General features: G+C 39.2%; 1 protein-coding gene across 1 annotated transcript; it reads left to right on the forward strand.

Annotated features, from left to right (window-relative positions):
- Positions 1-3287: 3287 nt before the first annotated feature.
- Positions 3288-17514, forward strand: Hex70b (hexamerin 70b). The gene is made up of 7 exons (XM_076828210.1): positions 3288-3500; positions 4806-5139; positions 7747-7999; positions 11106-11274; positions 14081-14397; positions 15568-15920; positions 17005-17514. Exons 1-7 carry the CDS (start codon positions 3288-3290, stop codon positions 17421-17423), a joined length of 2058 nt encoding a protein of 685 aa, XP_076684325.1. The 3' UTR covers positions 17424-17514.
- Positions 17515-17642: the final 128 nt, after the last annotated feature.

Below are 17642 nucleotides of genomic sequence, written 5' to 3' on the forward strand. Positions count from 1 at the left end.
ATAAAACAGCGATAAACTAGCACTCTCTCCGCCTGGATGATCGATTACAGCAGACTTTAATGTCAAAGGTGAAAAATAATCGAGTCGGAGATGTTACGGTCAAATGATTTTTCTGATATTAATTAGCGGAAATTGAAAGTGTACATATTAAAAATTTTCTACAGCACTGCCGCCACAATTAAGCCTACAAACAAATATTTATATATATTTTTTTATATTTTATGTCTATAGTTTATTTGCATTATGTTTTATATTTATATTTTTTGTAATATATTTTATTTATATATTTGTCTACTCCTCTATTCACACTCTTATTTAGTTGATATACATTCTTCATACATATTTTGATTATCTTCCGTTTTATTTATTTGTATATGTAACTTACATAAATATAAATTTTTCTATTTAATAGGGGTGAACGGGGACAAAAGTAACACTTTTTACATTTGGCCTAGCTGACAATTATCTTCTATAGATATGAAAATGAAGATTATGCCTCAAGACAGTACGTTTCTTGGTCTATCATTTGAGCCCAGATTCAGCCTTACGTGGTAAGTAGTCAAGGAGTTATGGCAGTTTGTGACTGTCATTGTTACTTTTGTCCTGCAGGGGTAGGGGAAAGTAAAACTAATTATTTTCAGGAGAATTAAGTAAAAACACTTCGTCCAACGCAAAATAGGATTTTTTATTGTAAAAACACGATAGAAAAAAAAACATTTACATAAACATATCTTAAGTACCGATAAACACAAATAAATTTTAAATAACGAAAGGTGGAAAGCATAACCAGCTTCGAACATTTCTTTGGTATTGTTGAATGATAGGTATTTTTCACCTACTCTGAATTCAAATTATGACACAAGTAGTGAAGATCACCCATGGTGCAGTCTTCTTGGGACTAACCCTTAAGATCTACACATTGGACCCACTTTTCTCTGGAACAGCTTTCACTGAAAGGGTCCAAACAAACCAAACATAGACAATCATCATCATCTGAAAAATTCCTATCCTGTATGCCATTTTGGTTGCCCAAATAACATCCCTGATAGCCAGATCTGGCAGCAGAATCTGACGTCAGAACTGCAGCAGTCTGTGTCCGCATTTGGCTGCGTTCTGATGTGCAGAGCCTGAGGTGCAGTGCCTGATGTCAGATGGACAGCAGATCGACAGTAGATTTCGCCGTCTACTAGGCACAGCAACAGCGCCATCTGAGGTCCAGAATTACCAAGCAATTGCCTACAGATGGCGCTGTTGCTGTGCCTAGCAAACGGCGAAATCTGCTGTCGATCTGCTGTCCATCTGACATCAGGCACTGCACCTCAGGTTCTGCACATCAGAACGCAGCCAAATGCGGACACAGACTGCTGTAGTTCTGACGTCAGATTCTGCGCTCTTGTGCCAGACCCTGCTCCCAATCTGATGTCAGATTGGAGACAGATGGTTATCAGGGATGTTACTTTCATCCCCATAGTGACGTGTTACCTTCATCCCCAGCCATGTTTTTCAGAATAGAACTGTTATAACATACAGGTTTGTTATAACATACATAAATAGTTTGTATAAATAAATCTTTGGTATTTTCGTTTCAGATGACTAGGACGACCGCAATTCGTGCGCCCGATGGGGCTGGTTTTTTATGACATGACCTGCGCTTCGGCGTGTAACTTGTACAAATTTTAATATAATGCATTCCAAAAATTTGTATTGATAGTACAAACACTACTAAATATGTGTGCAAAACCCCTGCCCTGTAGGTATGATAGGTTTTCCAGAATTAATTTCCAAATATCACCTTCAAAAACGAGTGTCAAAAGTAGAATACCCCCTTAATTTTTCTTGAATCTGCGAAATTATTGGGACATAAGCAATGTTTTGTCACACAATTTTGTTATGACAAACTCTATCAAAACGACTGATAAAGTGTAATCAAACTTTAAAATGAGTAAACATTTTGTTATATTAATTACTTTCGTTAATCATTACTGGCCTATTGATAATGAAATTACATACAAATACGGGTGAAAATTTTATAACAAAATGATCTACAATATATTCATTACTGGTCTGCAATACATTCATACTAATTAATCGTTGAACTTCAGGTAAAATCATGTTCACATACATTTCCTGTTCTTCTACTCAAAACTCGAAAAATTCTAAACTGGGTAACTCAAACGTTATCAGCAAATGCATTTACAATTTTAACTTTTCTCCATTCATTCCTCTTCATCTGAGAGCTTAAGGGTACCTAGATGTACAAATACAGCCCAAAAAGTTTTTTGACCCTGCGACATCTTTTAAATAAAATCATAACAATGACGAATTTCTGGAGTGATTCGATGGGAGGGTATCCTTAATTAATTTAGGCTATTACATTTCCAATAATTTAACCCCAACATAACCAAAATGAATTAATCATATGACACTTTAGTATCACATTCGGGGTTTAGCCTTCAGAAAGCTTAATTTCTCTTCGGTGATTTCATCCTTTACGCCACACTGCTTATGACCTTGTTAATTTATTACATCTTCCTTCTCCTCCTTTGTTTCTTTTTCATTCTTTTTATTTCCCCGCTGATTTTCTGCTCTTTTTTTTAAATTATATTTGTTATATGGCATAATAAAGTCGAATAATTATTATTATTAATACCACGCACTTTATTCATCTACCACGTGCTGCTCCAATTTCATTACGCGAGAGTAAATAATTAAGGGCGAATTCCACTTACGCCCGCCACGCCCGTGATCTTCATTACATGTTGCCACCATGCGGGCGATTTAGGCGAGTGCGGAATTCGTCCCAAATAATTTTAAGTCACGATTTGCGAGTCGTGACCAGGATAGCAGCAAAGTGTTTCACAAATTTTAATCGAGCGTATTTCTATTTTTTACTTATTTCTCATAAAGTGGTCAATTCTGGTTGACAGTATTTCTACCTCACCAGACTTTGGGTCGACCGTAATTCTGAGAGAAATCCTCTCTCGAATCTCGGTCGGAAGAAAACTCCTGTACGTTTGTCGCTCACCAACCTCGATTAAGATGAAACTCCTCAACGATTGGTCTCGCTGACCGCGACGTGATGTTACAAAATTCTGTTGATCGAATCAATCGAATTGCGACATGACCACGAAAACGAGATAAGATGATTGACCATCCTCGGCGACCGTGTTTCAAATCGACCCGATACATTATCGACCTGTTATCGAGAACCGTGCCATTTCGGCTTGGTATATAAACCGGCAAAAGTCTCTAGCTGCGCTAACTTTGGTTGGCCGATAATCGGGAAAATGAAGTCCATTCTGTGCGTTTTAGCCGGTCTCTTCGTACTGGCGCAGGCCGTACAGCTTCCTCCGGATGACGATGGGACTTACCTCAAGAAACAGAAAGCCATTTACGAGCTTTTCTGGCACGTGGACCAGCCTACCGTGTACAATGCGGAACTTTACCAGAAGGCGCGCGAGTTTAACATCGCCGATCATATTAACAGCTACAACGACAAGGTACTTCGACCTTTGACTTTCTAAAACGCCTATTAGAATTTAATATTAATATTCAGATTTAATGAAGTTGATATACGGTTGCTCACAAAAGTATCCGTTCACCCTGTATGTAACATATTAAATCGACTTCGAAGTAAGAATTCACAATTCTAATAACGAATTCGGTATCACGCACTGACTCTGTGCTGATGCCAGAAAATAAGTTGGATTAGGTGTTCCTGACAGAGGCGAAGATAGCTCTATAAGAATCACCCAATCCAAGTCATTTTCTGCTACCAGCACAGAGCGAGATACCGAATTCGCTATAATTCACATTAATATGAACCTTGATTAATATACTTTTATTTTAGGTGCACTCAATTGGAAAGCAGTTTATTTAAACGAGTATTATTATACGTGGAAGTAACAGAGACCGTGCAAAAAAATATTCGTCCAAATTTAATATTTAATTTATACAAACGCAGTTACGATAAGTCCGTATTCTTCTAATACTCCTGCGATTTTATTAAAAGCTTTAATCTATTATGCAGAGATTTAAATAATTTTCTATGAAATTTGGGCTTGTACCTGTTGTTTCATTCTTCTAGCAAAATTTCTTCAAGCATTTCTTCGGTAGATAATTACGAAAGACTAACTAAAAATATATAACTCAAGGTATACAGGGTGTTCCAAAAATATTGCAGGTCCTTGAAAGGGCTAACTCGTGGGGTGATTTGAAGCCACTTTTTCCTTAGCGAAAATGTTCGCCGAGGCTTTGTTAACGAGATATTAACAAAAAATACCCGACCAATCGGAGCGCGAGTCTACTACAGCGCTCAGCTGTCTTGGCTTAGAACTGCGCGGCCCGGAAGTTCCACCGCTATTATTCATCTGTTAATATCTCGAGAACAAAGCCTCTGACCTCAAAACGGTAAAGGACTTTTCGATGCCATTTTGTAACAGCATATTGCATGTTTCGGAAAGTCTCTGAATTTTGGGACACCCTGTATAGGATGGACCAATAAGAATTACCACCTGAAATATCCTCGGCGTCTTGTAGAGAGAAGTAAAGCTAAGAGAAAATTTTTTCGAATAAAAGTTGTTTGGAATAGAAGAGGCCATCGTATGGCGATAACGATTTTTTTGCAAGTGGAGGCACTTATAAGACATTTTGCTCTTACTCACATAGTTCCAGAGACATTCAACGTGGTAATTCATATTGGTCCACCCTGTATATTACGTTACGTCGCACGAATATATTTTTAAAAAAATATTTATTCCGTGTAACCTTCTTCTTTTATGACAAGAATGAATAATTAATTCCAGGATGCCGTCAACGAATTTCTAGAAAGTTGGGAGCAAGGACTGCTGCCGCGGGGTCAACTTTTCACCGTCACGAACCCCGCCTTGCTCCATCAAGCAGAGTTACTCTTCAGTGTCCTTTTCAGCGCGCGGGACTTTGAAACCTTCCACAATACGGCTGCCTGGGCTAGAGTAAACGTGAACGAGCTAATGTACATCTACTCTTTGAGCGTTGCCATACTCCATCGTTCTGACACCTGGTTCCTCAAACTGCCGCCATTATACGAGGTGATGCCAAACTACTTTTTCAACGAAGATGTTCTGCAAAAGGCTTACGACATCGCGATGGGCGACGAAGGTTAGTGAGAGGATACAATTTATGTCCATCGAGTAGACTCCAACTGTTCTACTTACAATTGGTAAAAGTGTTGCCATGGGCATGTTGTTTACTTGGGTTAGGCATCGATGAATTGTCATTATGTACCTATTCTCCCTGTCATTTAAGAAGGAACCCGTTTCGCGCATGTAGAATAGGGCTGGGACTATTTGTCGAATTTTTCGGTATTCGAATATTCGAATACTTCAGTTCCTCAATTATTTGGCGAATATAATTCGAATATTTAAGTATTCGAATACTATTCGAATATTTAAGTATTCGAATACTATTCGAATATTTAAGTATACGAATACTATTCGAATATTTAAGTATTCGAATATAATTCGAATATTCAAGTATTCGAATACTATTCGAATATTTAAGTATTCGAATACTATTCGAATATTTAAGTATTCGAATACTATTCGAATATTTAAGTATACCAATACTATTCGAATATTTAAGTATTCGAATACTATTCGAATATTTAAGTATACGAATACTATTCGAATATTTAAGTATACGAATACTATTCGAATATTTAAGTATACGAATACTATTCGAATATTTAAGTATTCGAATATAATTCGAATACTATTCGAATATTTAAGTATTCGAATACTATTCGAATATTTAAGTATTCGAATACTATTCGAATATTTAAGTATACCAATACTATTCGTATATTTAAGTATACGAATACTATTCGAATATTTAAGTATACCAATACTATTCGAATATTTAAGTATACCAATACTATTCGAATATTTAAGTATACGAATACTATTCGAATATTTAAGTATACGAATACTATTCGAATATTTAAGTATTCGAATATAATTCGAATATCCAAGTATTCGAATACTATTCGAATATTTAAGTATTCGAATACTGATGTATTCGAATAGTATGGTGTGAATTATAAATCAAGTTCTTTAGGTTCATTTGTCAGGGTGAAATCTTGTGAGCTAATTTTGACCCACTTCACACCATACTATTCGAATACATCAGTATTCGAATAGTATTCGAATAATAACATTCGAATACTCAAATATTGGAAGTTTATTCGTAGCATTCGAATACTTGTAAAATATCCGAATATTAAATTATTCGAATATTCCCAGACCTAATGTAGAATGAGCTCATTGTCTCCGAAAAAGCGTTGGTGGGGGTACAGCCAATAGTGCCTTCTCCCGGCACCAATGGGCGTGAACCTGCGCAGAACTAGTCTAAACTCGTCGGTCGGCAGGTTCCTTCTTAAATGACAGGTAGAATATATCATTCAAATTTTTAATATTTTTGTACATTGCTTTGCCTTAAAATCGAGTATGGAATAGTCGTAGTAATGCGTGGAGAATGAAAGATGGAATCCTTCAGGGACATTTAAGAATTAGTGGTGGAAGATAGTTTTGTGAAAAAGATCGAATTATGCTTCTTCTAAGTAAAAGGAAGACACGTGCATAATAAAAAATTCGTTGTTTAAGCAGAAACACAAGTAGAATGATACACAGTTATAAGTACAAACGTTGATCCCCACTGTGCGTCTAGTCCGTCTAGCGGATGGTAAGCAACCATAGAAAGTCGAATACTATCGTACTACAGGGATTTGAAATGAGTCGCGGGTTTTTCTCAGTTCATGCGTGTTTACCAGAACTCTTTGATCTATAAAAATCATAGGATGCATTCTAGTCTTCCAAATAACGGCCATTGTGGTCTATGGTTTAGTCCACCTTTCTGCTAATACTGAGTCCCTGTATGTACATACATATATGTATACGTACTGGTACATATGTGTCACTCCTTGGGCTTTAAGGCCAAGAGAAAAAGCAGTATGCCTTCCAATCACTTGGAAAAATATATTCCCACTATTTAACATATATATTTGTGGGATCAGGAACCCCCGTAGAATGAGGGGGAGCCCGGACTTCGAGTTCGCTTCCCGGCGCGCTCTCTTTTTCCGTGGCTCCCACACACGTAGGAATGACGTCAGCTATTCCTACCTATGTCAATCTCAAGCACTTGCTTTCCTTGTTCATTTCTCCTGACAACTCAAGCACAATAGCAAAAATTTCTCAATTACTATGATAGGGTAAACTTTTACTAGGTATTTAAAAAGAGCTGATGATAGAAATAGGTGCAGAAGAAACCACATGGGGAATTTCATATATTGTACCTATGTATAAAGCATTATTAGACAACCAAGTAAAACTTTATGAATAAAACCACATCATATCAGTCATGATGGCGGCTCTTTACATGTCATGGTGTGCTAAACGCTACCAAAATTAATACATGATGAAACTCTATTTTATTTATCTAACATTTCATGAAATATACATATAGAATGTTCTTCCTGTTCTCCTATGCATCGAATTCTTTTACATTACTTCACTTGACGTGACTAAGAGGAATCGACAAGGAAGAGAAGTGATAATAATAAAAACATGTTTGCGGACATGGATGTTTGCGAGTAATGCAATTCATAAGTTTAACAAACAGTGTAGTCTGTTTAATATTCGAAGATATGAATGTACCTATACCTACTTAATAGCGAGATTGTTTATGTAAAGATTGTGTGAATTTAATCAGGTACAGGTATGAAGAAGACCGTGGGTGGGACCGAGTATTTCGTAATCCCAGCTAACCACAGCACGTGGTACATGGACAGAGAAGATACACCCGAACAGAAACTGCGCTACTTCACCGAAGACGTTGGTCTGAATGCTTTCTACTTCTTAGCGAACCATGTTTACCCACCTTTCATGTCAAGCGTGAAGTACTACGTACTATACGAAAGCCGTGGTGAATACTATTTCTTCATGCACAAGCAACTTTTGGCAAGGTACGTTGTATTATGAACCTTTGTTCACACTTTTATTTCATCATACTAGATAACATTACAGAAAAATGTAAGAAAACAATGTTTCCAAAAGAACTGCATGCTAGAATTATCTCGAAGGAAGGTGACGAGTCTTTTCGGCTTGCTTTTCTTGTCTATGAGCGTTTGCTTTTGTCTCATTCGCCGCGGAAAAAACAGAAGAAGTAGGGGAATAGCCAGGGCCGGCTTTGGGGGGGGGGGGGTAGGCAGGGCGGCCGCCCGGGGCGCCAAATTTGTAGGGGCGCCACTATATGCGTTTATTCCTTTATATCCGTTCTGCTACTTGATTTTCGTGCCCTTGGGGGGGGGGCATGATAATCTTGCCCGGGGTGCGAAGTATGCTAAAGCCGCCCCTGGGGATAGCACTCAGAAGCTCCGCCCTTATAGTCGAATTAACGAAAGAAGGCTACTTGGGACCGCGGCCAGAATTTGCGACGTTGCCGCTACTCCAGGCTCGCGATTGGCGCTTCCCCTACGCGGCTCCCTGCGCCTTGGACAATGACTTTCGACTAATTAGCTGTGGGCCCAGAGTAATCGTTGTCCTTGTCGGGTGTATATTGCTATCCTCTTCCAGAGGGCGCACCCAACGTTCTTCCCATAGAGATTTGACAGAATGTCGAATCTTATTGGCTATTGCGGCACGCGCCATGCGGAATGAATGGCGGACAAGTCGAGGAATGCAGGCTCATAGGATTCTTATTCTATTTAGCGTCATTCCACGGCAAATCGATCACTTTGCTGGTTTTGAATTTGTTCAATTTTTGGCTATTTTCATGAAACCGAGATGTACTTGTGAATTTTTATCTCGGAAACTATTTATCTCATTGAATTCATTCCTTTTCATTTTAATCTGGAAAGTGCGGGCTATTCTAATACTCTTTTTTTTATATTGAAAAATTAATTTTGTAATTTTGAAAATTATAACCAATGTTTTATTTTGCAAATTTCACGGACGAAATATTCTGCTTTCGAGCATGGAATTTTGAAAATTAACGTCAGCATGAGCTGTTATTAACCGATGAAGAGTTTCATTAACCCACTCTTGGCCCCGTTTCAGGTAAAAATATTTTGCTCTGTCGACATTGTTTGTAGACTTTATTCAAATAATATGAGATGCGAGTTATATGGTCAGCTGCCCGTAATAACTGAGCAAGAGACGACTATATAACTGCGGCGTTAATTTTAATGGTGTTATCCTAGAATAATACTTTTAAGCAATGTTTAAAGGAACGAATTCCTGTTGAATTGAGAAATAGTTTTACAATTTCAAAACTTTATTCTGACAGATTAACACAGTGCTGTTGATAGTTTTCGAGATAGAAATTCGTAAGTACAGCATCTTTTCACAAACATAGGCAGAAATTGCACAATTCAAAGTCCTATATTTTGTAACCAAGTTCAAAACCCGTTAAATAAATGACTCAAACCTTTCCATAATTTCACGTGGTTCACAAAATACATATTGCATTCTGATCAAAGTCTCTAATAATGTGATCGATTTGGCGTGGAGTGACTTGTAGATGAAGGAATCTGTTTTATCGAGCGAGGAAAGAGACCCCCCTCGGACGGCCCCCCTCCATACCAACCAGACCCAGCAGATCGCAGTCGATTTCTCCTTCTTTTCCTTCGCTTTTTGACTTTAAAAAATAGTCGTCGGAAATAAAAATTTCATTTTTTTGTTTGCCTTCATAAATAAAAGGTGTTCTAGAAGCATTTAAACGTTCAAAATTTGAGGGAAAAAATGTTTTCTTTTTAGTTTTTCGGACTTTTTTCGAAAACCGTCTGTCGCACGAGAAAAAGTAATAGAACATAAAAGATGCTCGTTATCCGGATCTACAACTTTTGTTTAACATATTTTTTTACTTAATCAATAACTTGGAGGATATTATATAAAATCGACTTCGCGAGCTGTTAAATACTGATTTAAATGTTTAAGGGCCCAAGGGCACCCTTTCCCGTTATCCGATTGAGCTCAAACTTTAGACGGATTTTTTTAATTATTCGGAACTATTCTTGAGGGTGCTCCGAAGATAATCTTGAAAAAAAAATTACCAAGAGTAAATAAGAGACACCCTAACCTACATTAATGTGACTCATCCCGTTTATTACATAAATAAATTAACGCCATTCGAGAACCAAGTGCTTACATCAAGAAATTTTGGGATCTTGTAAGAAACATTTCAGGATTTAATAACTTTGTTAAGTGGTTTCAACAGTGCATTGTGAAAAATGGAGGTCATTTGAAAGATACTTTTTGTAAAGCAACTTAATCCCTGTAAAACATTGAATTCGAATGTTTGTAGTTTCGATTCAATTAAAGAAATAAGATTTTTGGTCATTTTGGAGTGAGTTATATCATTTAGTAAGTAACATTGTATGTAAGTACTTACGAAGTCATAGCACCACATGATGCATTATTACGTAGGTACCTATTATTTAAGTAGTTTCCGCTAGGAAAAGGGAATTAATGACTTAGCCACAAAATTTACACACTAATCGAATTTATTAATTAGGGAATTACTACTAGATTATAATTACTACTTGATCATAATTGCACATTAGGTTTCACGTCTCAGGTTGTAATTAGTTGGGGCTTCCGTGTGAAACGTAGTGTCCTTCAGCTTCAAGTTTCGTCAACAGTTATTTATCAGTTATTTTCATTTGTTTCACAGATCTATCAATGTCACTGTGCTTACTCGCCTTCAGTCACAGATATTCGAACATAATTAAAGATAGTTACTTCACGAATTCTTCATTAACTATTAATTTTTACCATAGAATTCAATAGTAAGAGGGTAGATAGTTCACTTAGAAAGCTACAAGAAATCTTCATAACTCGATAAAGAGGTAAAACAAAAAGATCCATCACGCATCTTTTGTTTGAAACATTTTTTCCTTGATAGAATAGTTTCCGTAGAGTTACGTGACTTATAATTGGGCGTAAGTCAGTTTTCCTGAAAACATCGACCGACTTACCGATTGTACGACTACGAATCTAGTCCCCAATTATCACAAACTGAAATGAAAAATAAGAACAAGAAAAATAAAATTAAATTTTAATCCATTTCAGATATTATCTGGAGAGGCTTTCAAATGACATGGGCGAAATTGAGTACGTGAGCTTGAACAAGCCTATTACCACTGGATACTACCCCGCAATGCACCATCGCAATGGACTTCCCCTCCCCCACAGAGAAACTGGTGCCCTCATACCTCTCCATATGCAGAAATACGTTTTGGTGAGTGGTTTAAGTTAATTAAAAAAAAAAAAAAAACAATACGAAGCTGTCGGAATTAGGTCGAAATAGATAGTTTGTCCTGGGAACTAAAACTTTAATCTTAAGTGGCTTAGTTTACACTAGGAAAAGGACTATTTGTCGAAGTATTCTCTATTCGAATATCCGAACAGTCCAAGTATTCGAATATGCATTGCATAGAATTCGAATATTATTTTCGAATTAGGGGTGTACTCAAATATTTGTGTATTGCAGGCCTGCCCTTTAGGGTGCAAATACCTCCTCAAGTCCTGGGACCCGGGCAACAGCCGAGGGCTGAACTATTACCTTGTTAACCGTTGCGTGGGTTTTGGGTGTACCCGTTATGAGTCCGTTTTTCCGCCCGTTGAGAGTCCGGCGACTATCCCCACCATTTCTTGGAAGCCTGCGGACGAGAGTGAGAGAACCGGACAAGGAGCGGGAGGACACGAAAGCGTCGACACGAAGTTGCCGTCGGGTACGAAAGAGAGAAAGCACGATACTTTGTCTCGCTCCGTCTTTCAGCTGTATGGGCCCGCACGCGGGTCGAGCTCAAGCTCTAGCTGAAAGACGGAGCGAGACAAAGTATCGTGCTTTCTCTCTTTCGTACCCGACGGCAACTTCGTGTCGACGCTTTCGGGTGTGTTCCGATTCGCGCATACTGCGCATAGACTGCAGGCAATGGTGATTGGTAGTTCATACAGTGAGTGAATAGACTGCATAACCTAATTCGTAGTATTCCCTAGAATCCTCCAACTTCTAGCGCATGATGCGTGCAGCAACTACAGAAAATCAAACCATAGGCAGCCAATGCACATAATGAGCGCATGCGTAGTTGTTCGAATTCGAATACTCCAATCAGGTTATGCAGTCTATACACTCACCTTATGTACCACCAATCACCATTGCCTGCAGTCTATGCAGTCAATGCGCGAAACGGAACACACCCTTCGTGTCCTCTCGCTCGTTGTCCGGTTCTCTCACTCGCGCCACTGGCCGCGCGGAACCATGTCCGCAAGCCACTATGAGCTGTGATGCCAGATCGGGGACGGGTTCCCTCGAGAATTTCCCCTACCTCGCGCACACTACGCCGGAGCTGCATGTCCGTGAGTTGGACTCCGAAGCGCCGAGCTCACGGACGCGCTGCTCCAGCGTGGTATGCGCGAGGTGGGGGAAATTCTCTGGGGAACCCGTCCCCGATCTGGCATCACAGACTATGAGTCCGCCGCTAGCCCCGTTCGACGGACTCATAACGGGCGATTACTGTACTGCAATTGTGTGTGCGCGCCCATACGCGTGAGACCCAGCTATATAGACTCATGGTACGAGTCAGTATGGACGCGCCCCGACCCCCAATGCAGGCAGTGCCCAGGCACTGTGGTGGGTGGGGCGTTATCGGCGAAAGCCATCCTGCCGGGATCGAGCTTGCGCTGGCGGCTCTACCTCCTCGTGGTCCCCACTGGACAGCTGACTAAACGAGCCGCCGCCCTTCGGGGTAGATCCAACTTGCCCAGTGATTCCTAGCGGATGAGGGCAGGGTTTTTCCAAGCACCATTTCGACAGAACATCTACGCCGAATTTCCCTTGGCAGCGGACCGTGACGACTGTTAAATTTTGCTCACACCACCTTGCAAGCCAAATGCTCGTATAGGCGAAAGCCTGAGGAAGAGCGCGCCCCTTTTGGGCCAAGACGGCTATACTAGATGTCAGTATGGACGCACGCACAGTCCTGCAGTTCTCCCGCAGCCCATGCTGCGGTTAGCAACGTAACAGTTCCGCGCTCGGCTGCTGCCCAGGTCCCATAACTTGAGGAGGTATTTGCACCCTAAAGCGCAGGCCTGGCGTATTGGAATTGTTGAATATCATCCGATTTTTTAAATATTCCGGTACTACATGTGAATAGTTGTGTACTTACAACGGAACATCCCCAGAAATAGATTTTTTTTTCACTCAAGTGGGCATTAATTTGTAGACTATTAAATAATATTAGAAACGCATTTCTTGTGTTTTTACTAATAAATGACTTAAGCGGGTACAACACCTCTCAAGTTCATCGGCCAAAATATTCGTCGATTCGAAAAAAGTTTAGGTCAAAAGCTACTCAGTTTTAAATACAGAACTGTGTCATCAAACTAACATCTTTTATATTTGAATATTCGAACACTGCCAGAAATATTCGTAATATTCAAGTACTTATATGAAGTATTCGAATACTGAATTATTCTAGTAGTCCCAACCGCAGTTTGTGCTACATACAATACATACAGGAATATATATAGATATTGTAGAGTTTTAATAGTTCAATAATCATTATATATTAGAAATCAATAAGTAAGTAAATTAATCAGTCGGCTGCAGTGATATACCCCACTGAAAGAAAACATTTTTCGAAAAAAATTGAGAGTTAAAAATAATGAGTGAATACGGTGATGACTATAGTTTCTTGTTTGTACCTATATAGTTGGTATGCTACTTATAATTTCCTCTAATATTACGTAGTAAATCGTTTTAAAAAAATAACACCACCAAGCTATGAAGGAATAAGAAAAGGAACAAATTCAATTAATTTCAACACATTTTCAATTAATTACAATTCATTTTTTCTTATTTAAAATAATAATCCAGAGGATTCGAAACTAATATATTAATACCTACCGTAGAAAAAGACGGATACCTCGAAAAAGATGACCTATGTTCGCGTGCCATGATTTATAAATATTTATAAATCCTATTGAATTTACAACGTAAGAAATATGTTGCAAATGTCCAATTCTCCTTGAATCTATTACAGATGCTTGAGGATCTCCACAGCAGAATCTCGAACGCAATCGACCTCAGTTACATTGAGAGCAAGCAGAACACCCACATCAACATCTTCGGAGAATATGGACTGAACATCTTGGGTAACATCGTGCAGGGTAACGCAGACACAGTTAACAAGAGATACTACGGAAGCATAGATAAACTCTGCAAGAAGGTCTTAGGATTCGGTTTGGAGACCAATGACGTATACCATACAGTACCCAGCGCGCTTGAAATGTATAGTACCAGCTTGAGAGATCCCGTTTTCTACAGCATGTACAAGCACCTCGTCTCTTACTACCTGAGGTTTGTATCATTCTATTTAATTTTCTCGGATTTATATCTACTTACGCAATTTCCATTCCCTGGTGTATGTAGGTACATAGCATTACTTTTCTTTGAATAATCATTAATTTTATAATTCCTTTTCTTTCGTCTGGAATCTTTCTTTCTGGCGGGCTCTGTAAGAAAGCAAAGAATTCTGGATTCCTAATAACAGGATCGATATCTGACGTGACTTTTGAGATGTGCATCAGCGAATTTTATTATGGGTCAAAATCGACCCTGTATCCGTGGGGCATCGGTTAATTAATTGATCATTGCTCTGACATGGGCCACTTAGTTTCTTAGAGAACCCATATAATTCAGAATTCTAGTTTTCCTTAATTCTTCTTGGGTTGTACATTAGGCTGGGCCGAAAAATCTTTTTTATTCTTTCCCTGTCATAGTCAAAAAAAGTTGTAGCTCTGCACAAAAAGAAATTAGATTTTTTTATTAAAAAAAAAACAGGATTAGCCGCGCCTCTTGGTCCCTAAAGGGTCGAGAACGTGCGATTTTGTTTTTGTTAAATCTGACTTGACATAGTGATAAAAAGGTGTAAGGTTGTCAAAAAGTTCACTGATTTTTTTTTTAATTTTAAAACTGTATTTAACCGCGCCCCAGGGGGTCGAAGATACCGTCTTTTCAAATGAATAGTTTTTGTAGATCATAAGGCGCAATCGGTTCCTACCAAGCTAGTAAGTCACCAAAAGCATTATCTCAATGTCTCACCGCGCCCCGGTACCAAAGGAATGTGTATTACTACATAGCCGATAGCGTCGATGCTTAAACCCTTACAAGGCACCCCTTTGACCCGGGCGCAGCTAAATATAGTTTTAAAATTATAAAAAAAAATCAGCGAGCTTTTTGACATACTTCACACATTTTTTTTCCACTCTGTCCAGTCGGATTTAAAAAAATTATTTTTGTTCGTTTTCGGCCCAGCCTATTGTACATCTCTTACGTTTCTTTTCAAATTAATAAACAGCTTGCTTCGTTCTGGATTAGATCCTGTATATTTTTGTTAAAACATCTGCAGACGTAAAAACTAGGGGCTTGTCAAACTTCAAGAAATTATATCTCGTGCCTCGTTGAATAATCTTAGAATCAGAAGGAACATCCAAAAGTTACAGCGGTAACGATAACATCTGTCTGCAGGTTTAAGGAGACTAGTCCGCCGTACACGGAAAGCGAGCTGCGTTTCCCTGGTGTGAAGATCAAGTCCGTAACTGTGGACAAACTGACGACGTACTTTGACTACTTTGACTCGATGCTGAACAACGGAGTGTCGATTCGCAGTGAGAAAGATGACCAGACTAAGCTTATTATGGCCCGGCAGTACCGACTGAACCACAAACCGTACACCTATCACATCTCTGTGAGCAGTAGCCACCTCACAAAGTCGATAGTCCGTATATTCTTGGGACCGAAAACCGATAGTCACGGGCAGGAACTTGATTTCGAGAACAACTACATGAACTTCGTTATAGTAGACCAGTGGGTCGTTGAACGTACGTATATACTTGTTCAATTTATTTTTACTATTCTAAATAGAGATTTCTCTCGAAAGAAGGTCACGGTTCGAATCATTTCTGCTTGCCTTCATTGCCTTATCGCCTAGAATAGGGAGGTGATAGTGATCGCCTTATTTCGAGCCAGCAACCCGGGCCTCCTTTCGAGACACTACTGTAATAATAATAATGATGACATTGAAGATTATGGGGGTAATAGTAAGAACGATAATATGAATAATATTAAAGCTGGGTTTACACCTGACTCCTGACTCGGCCGAGTCACTTGGTCTGCTACTCGGCCGAGTCACTTGGTCTGCTACTCGGCCGAGTCACTTGGTCTGCTACTCGGCCGAGTCACTTGGTCTGCTACTCGGCCGAGTCACTTGGTCTGCTACTCGGCCGAGTCACTTGGTCTGCTACTCGGCCGAGTCACTTGGTCTGCTACTCGGCCGAGTGAAAATCTTGGCCGATTTGCCTGCCGGACTACTCAGCCGAGTGCTAGAACCTGCGTTCAGACTGGGTGAGTGCTCGGACCAGTGAGCTCACTCGGCCGAACACTCGTCAGGTGTAAACTCAGCATAACGATACCAGTAGTAGTAACGCGTTAGCATTAGCTGAGTACAGAAAAAACGCTGTATCTGAACCTGTCCACAAGGATAAGCTAATGTAATAAGTAAAAACTAATTTAAAACTGAGACTACTTAGAATTAAAACTATATTTGGGGTTTAATTTTGTAAGAGTGAGTGGGGTACTAGGTACAGCGAAAGAGGATGAAGGATCTGATACTTCCGCCAAAGGCGGAATAGTATTATAGAGGGAAAGGGGCTGTAGTAATAAATAGATATTGAAGAAAATATGTAGGACGATGAAATAAGACGCGCATTAGCTGAGTAATAGGATATATCAATATAAATGTCAACGGAAAGATGAGGAGATACTCGTGCAATGATAGTTTGGTGTTTAAGCACCAAACAGCAGGAATTAAGTAATCAATTTAAACATACGTTTAGCGGAAAACACACTTTCGATTGAACAATCTTACCAGAAACATTATTTCTCCAATTATTAATTTTATTTCAGTGAAAATTGGACTCAACAATATCGAAAGAAGCAACCGCGAATCTGTATACGTCGCACGAGACCAAGATTCCAGCAACGACTTCTACAATAAGGTTATGAAGAGATTAAACGATTCTGACACCATGATCGTTTCTGAAAATCCGTACGGTTTCCCTGAAAGACTTGTCTTGCCCAAGGGCAAAAGGTCAGGTATGGAGTACAGGCTTTTCGTCATGGTTTCGCCGGTTGAACCAATGAAGTCCAAGGTAATCGATTCTCCTGTCTGGGGTCGTGTGTTCCACGATGGACGTTCCTTGGGATTCCCCTTGGACAGGCCATTCGACTCAAAGCACCTTCTTGGGCCCAACACGTACGTCAAGGATGTCGTTATTTTCCACAAGAAAATGGAGGAATTGAACGTCCCAGATGAGAATCCGTAAACGCGATATTTTTAAGTTATTGATCTCCGTAATTTCCTCCGCAGGGAAACCAGAAATAGAAAAAAGATGTATAAATAGGTGGAATAAAATTAATTAATGATTACATTGACAATGTTTTATAATTCCTTTTAAAAACTGCCTTGGTGTTTACATGGTATTTTCGCAGGTTTAACAATTACTTATATGAAGTATGATGGAATCTGTATTATTCGAATCCCC

Source organism: Andrena cerasifolii, chromosome 15 (genome assembly GCF_050908995.1).
Source record: "Andrena cerasifolii isolate SP2316 chromosome 15, iyAndCera1_principal, whole genome shotgun sequence".
Lineage (NCBI taxonomy): Eukaryota > Metazoa > Arthropoda > Insecta > Hymenoptera > Andrenidae > Andrena > Andrena cerasifolii.

Coding starts and splice junctions, on each gene's coding strand:
- Hex70b (XM_076828210.1), top strand. CDS start 3,288: ATGAAGTCCATTCTGTGCGTTTTAGCCGGTCTCTTCGTACTGGCGCAG. Junction 11,275..14,080: donor ATATGCAGAAATACGTTTTG/GTGAGTGGTTTA, acceptor AATCTATTACAG/ATGCTTGAGGATCTCCACAG. Junction 14,398..15,567: donor CTCGTCTCTTACTACCTGAG/GTTTGTATCATT, acceptor ATCTGTCTGCAG/GTTTAAGGAGACTAGTCCGC.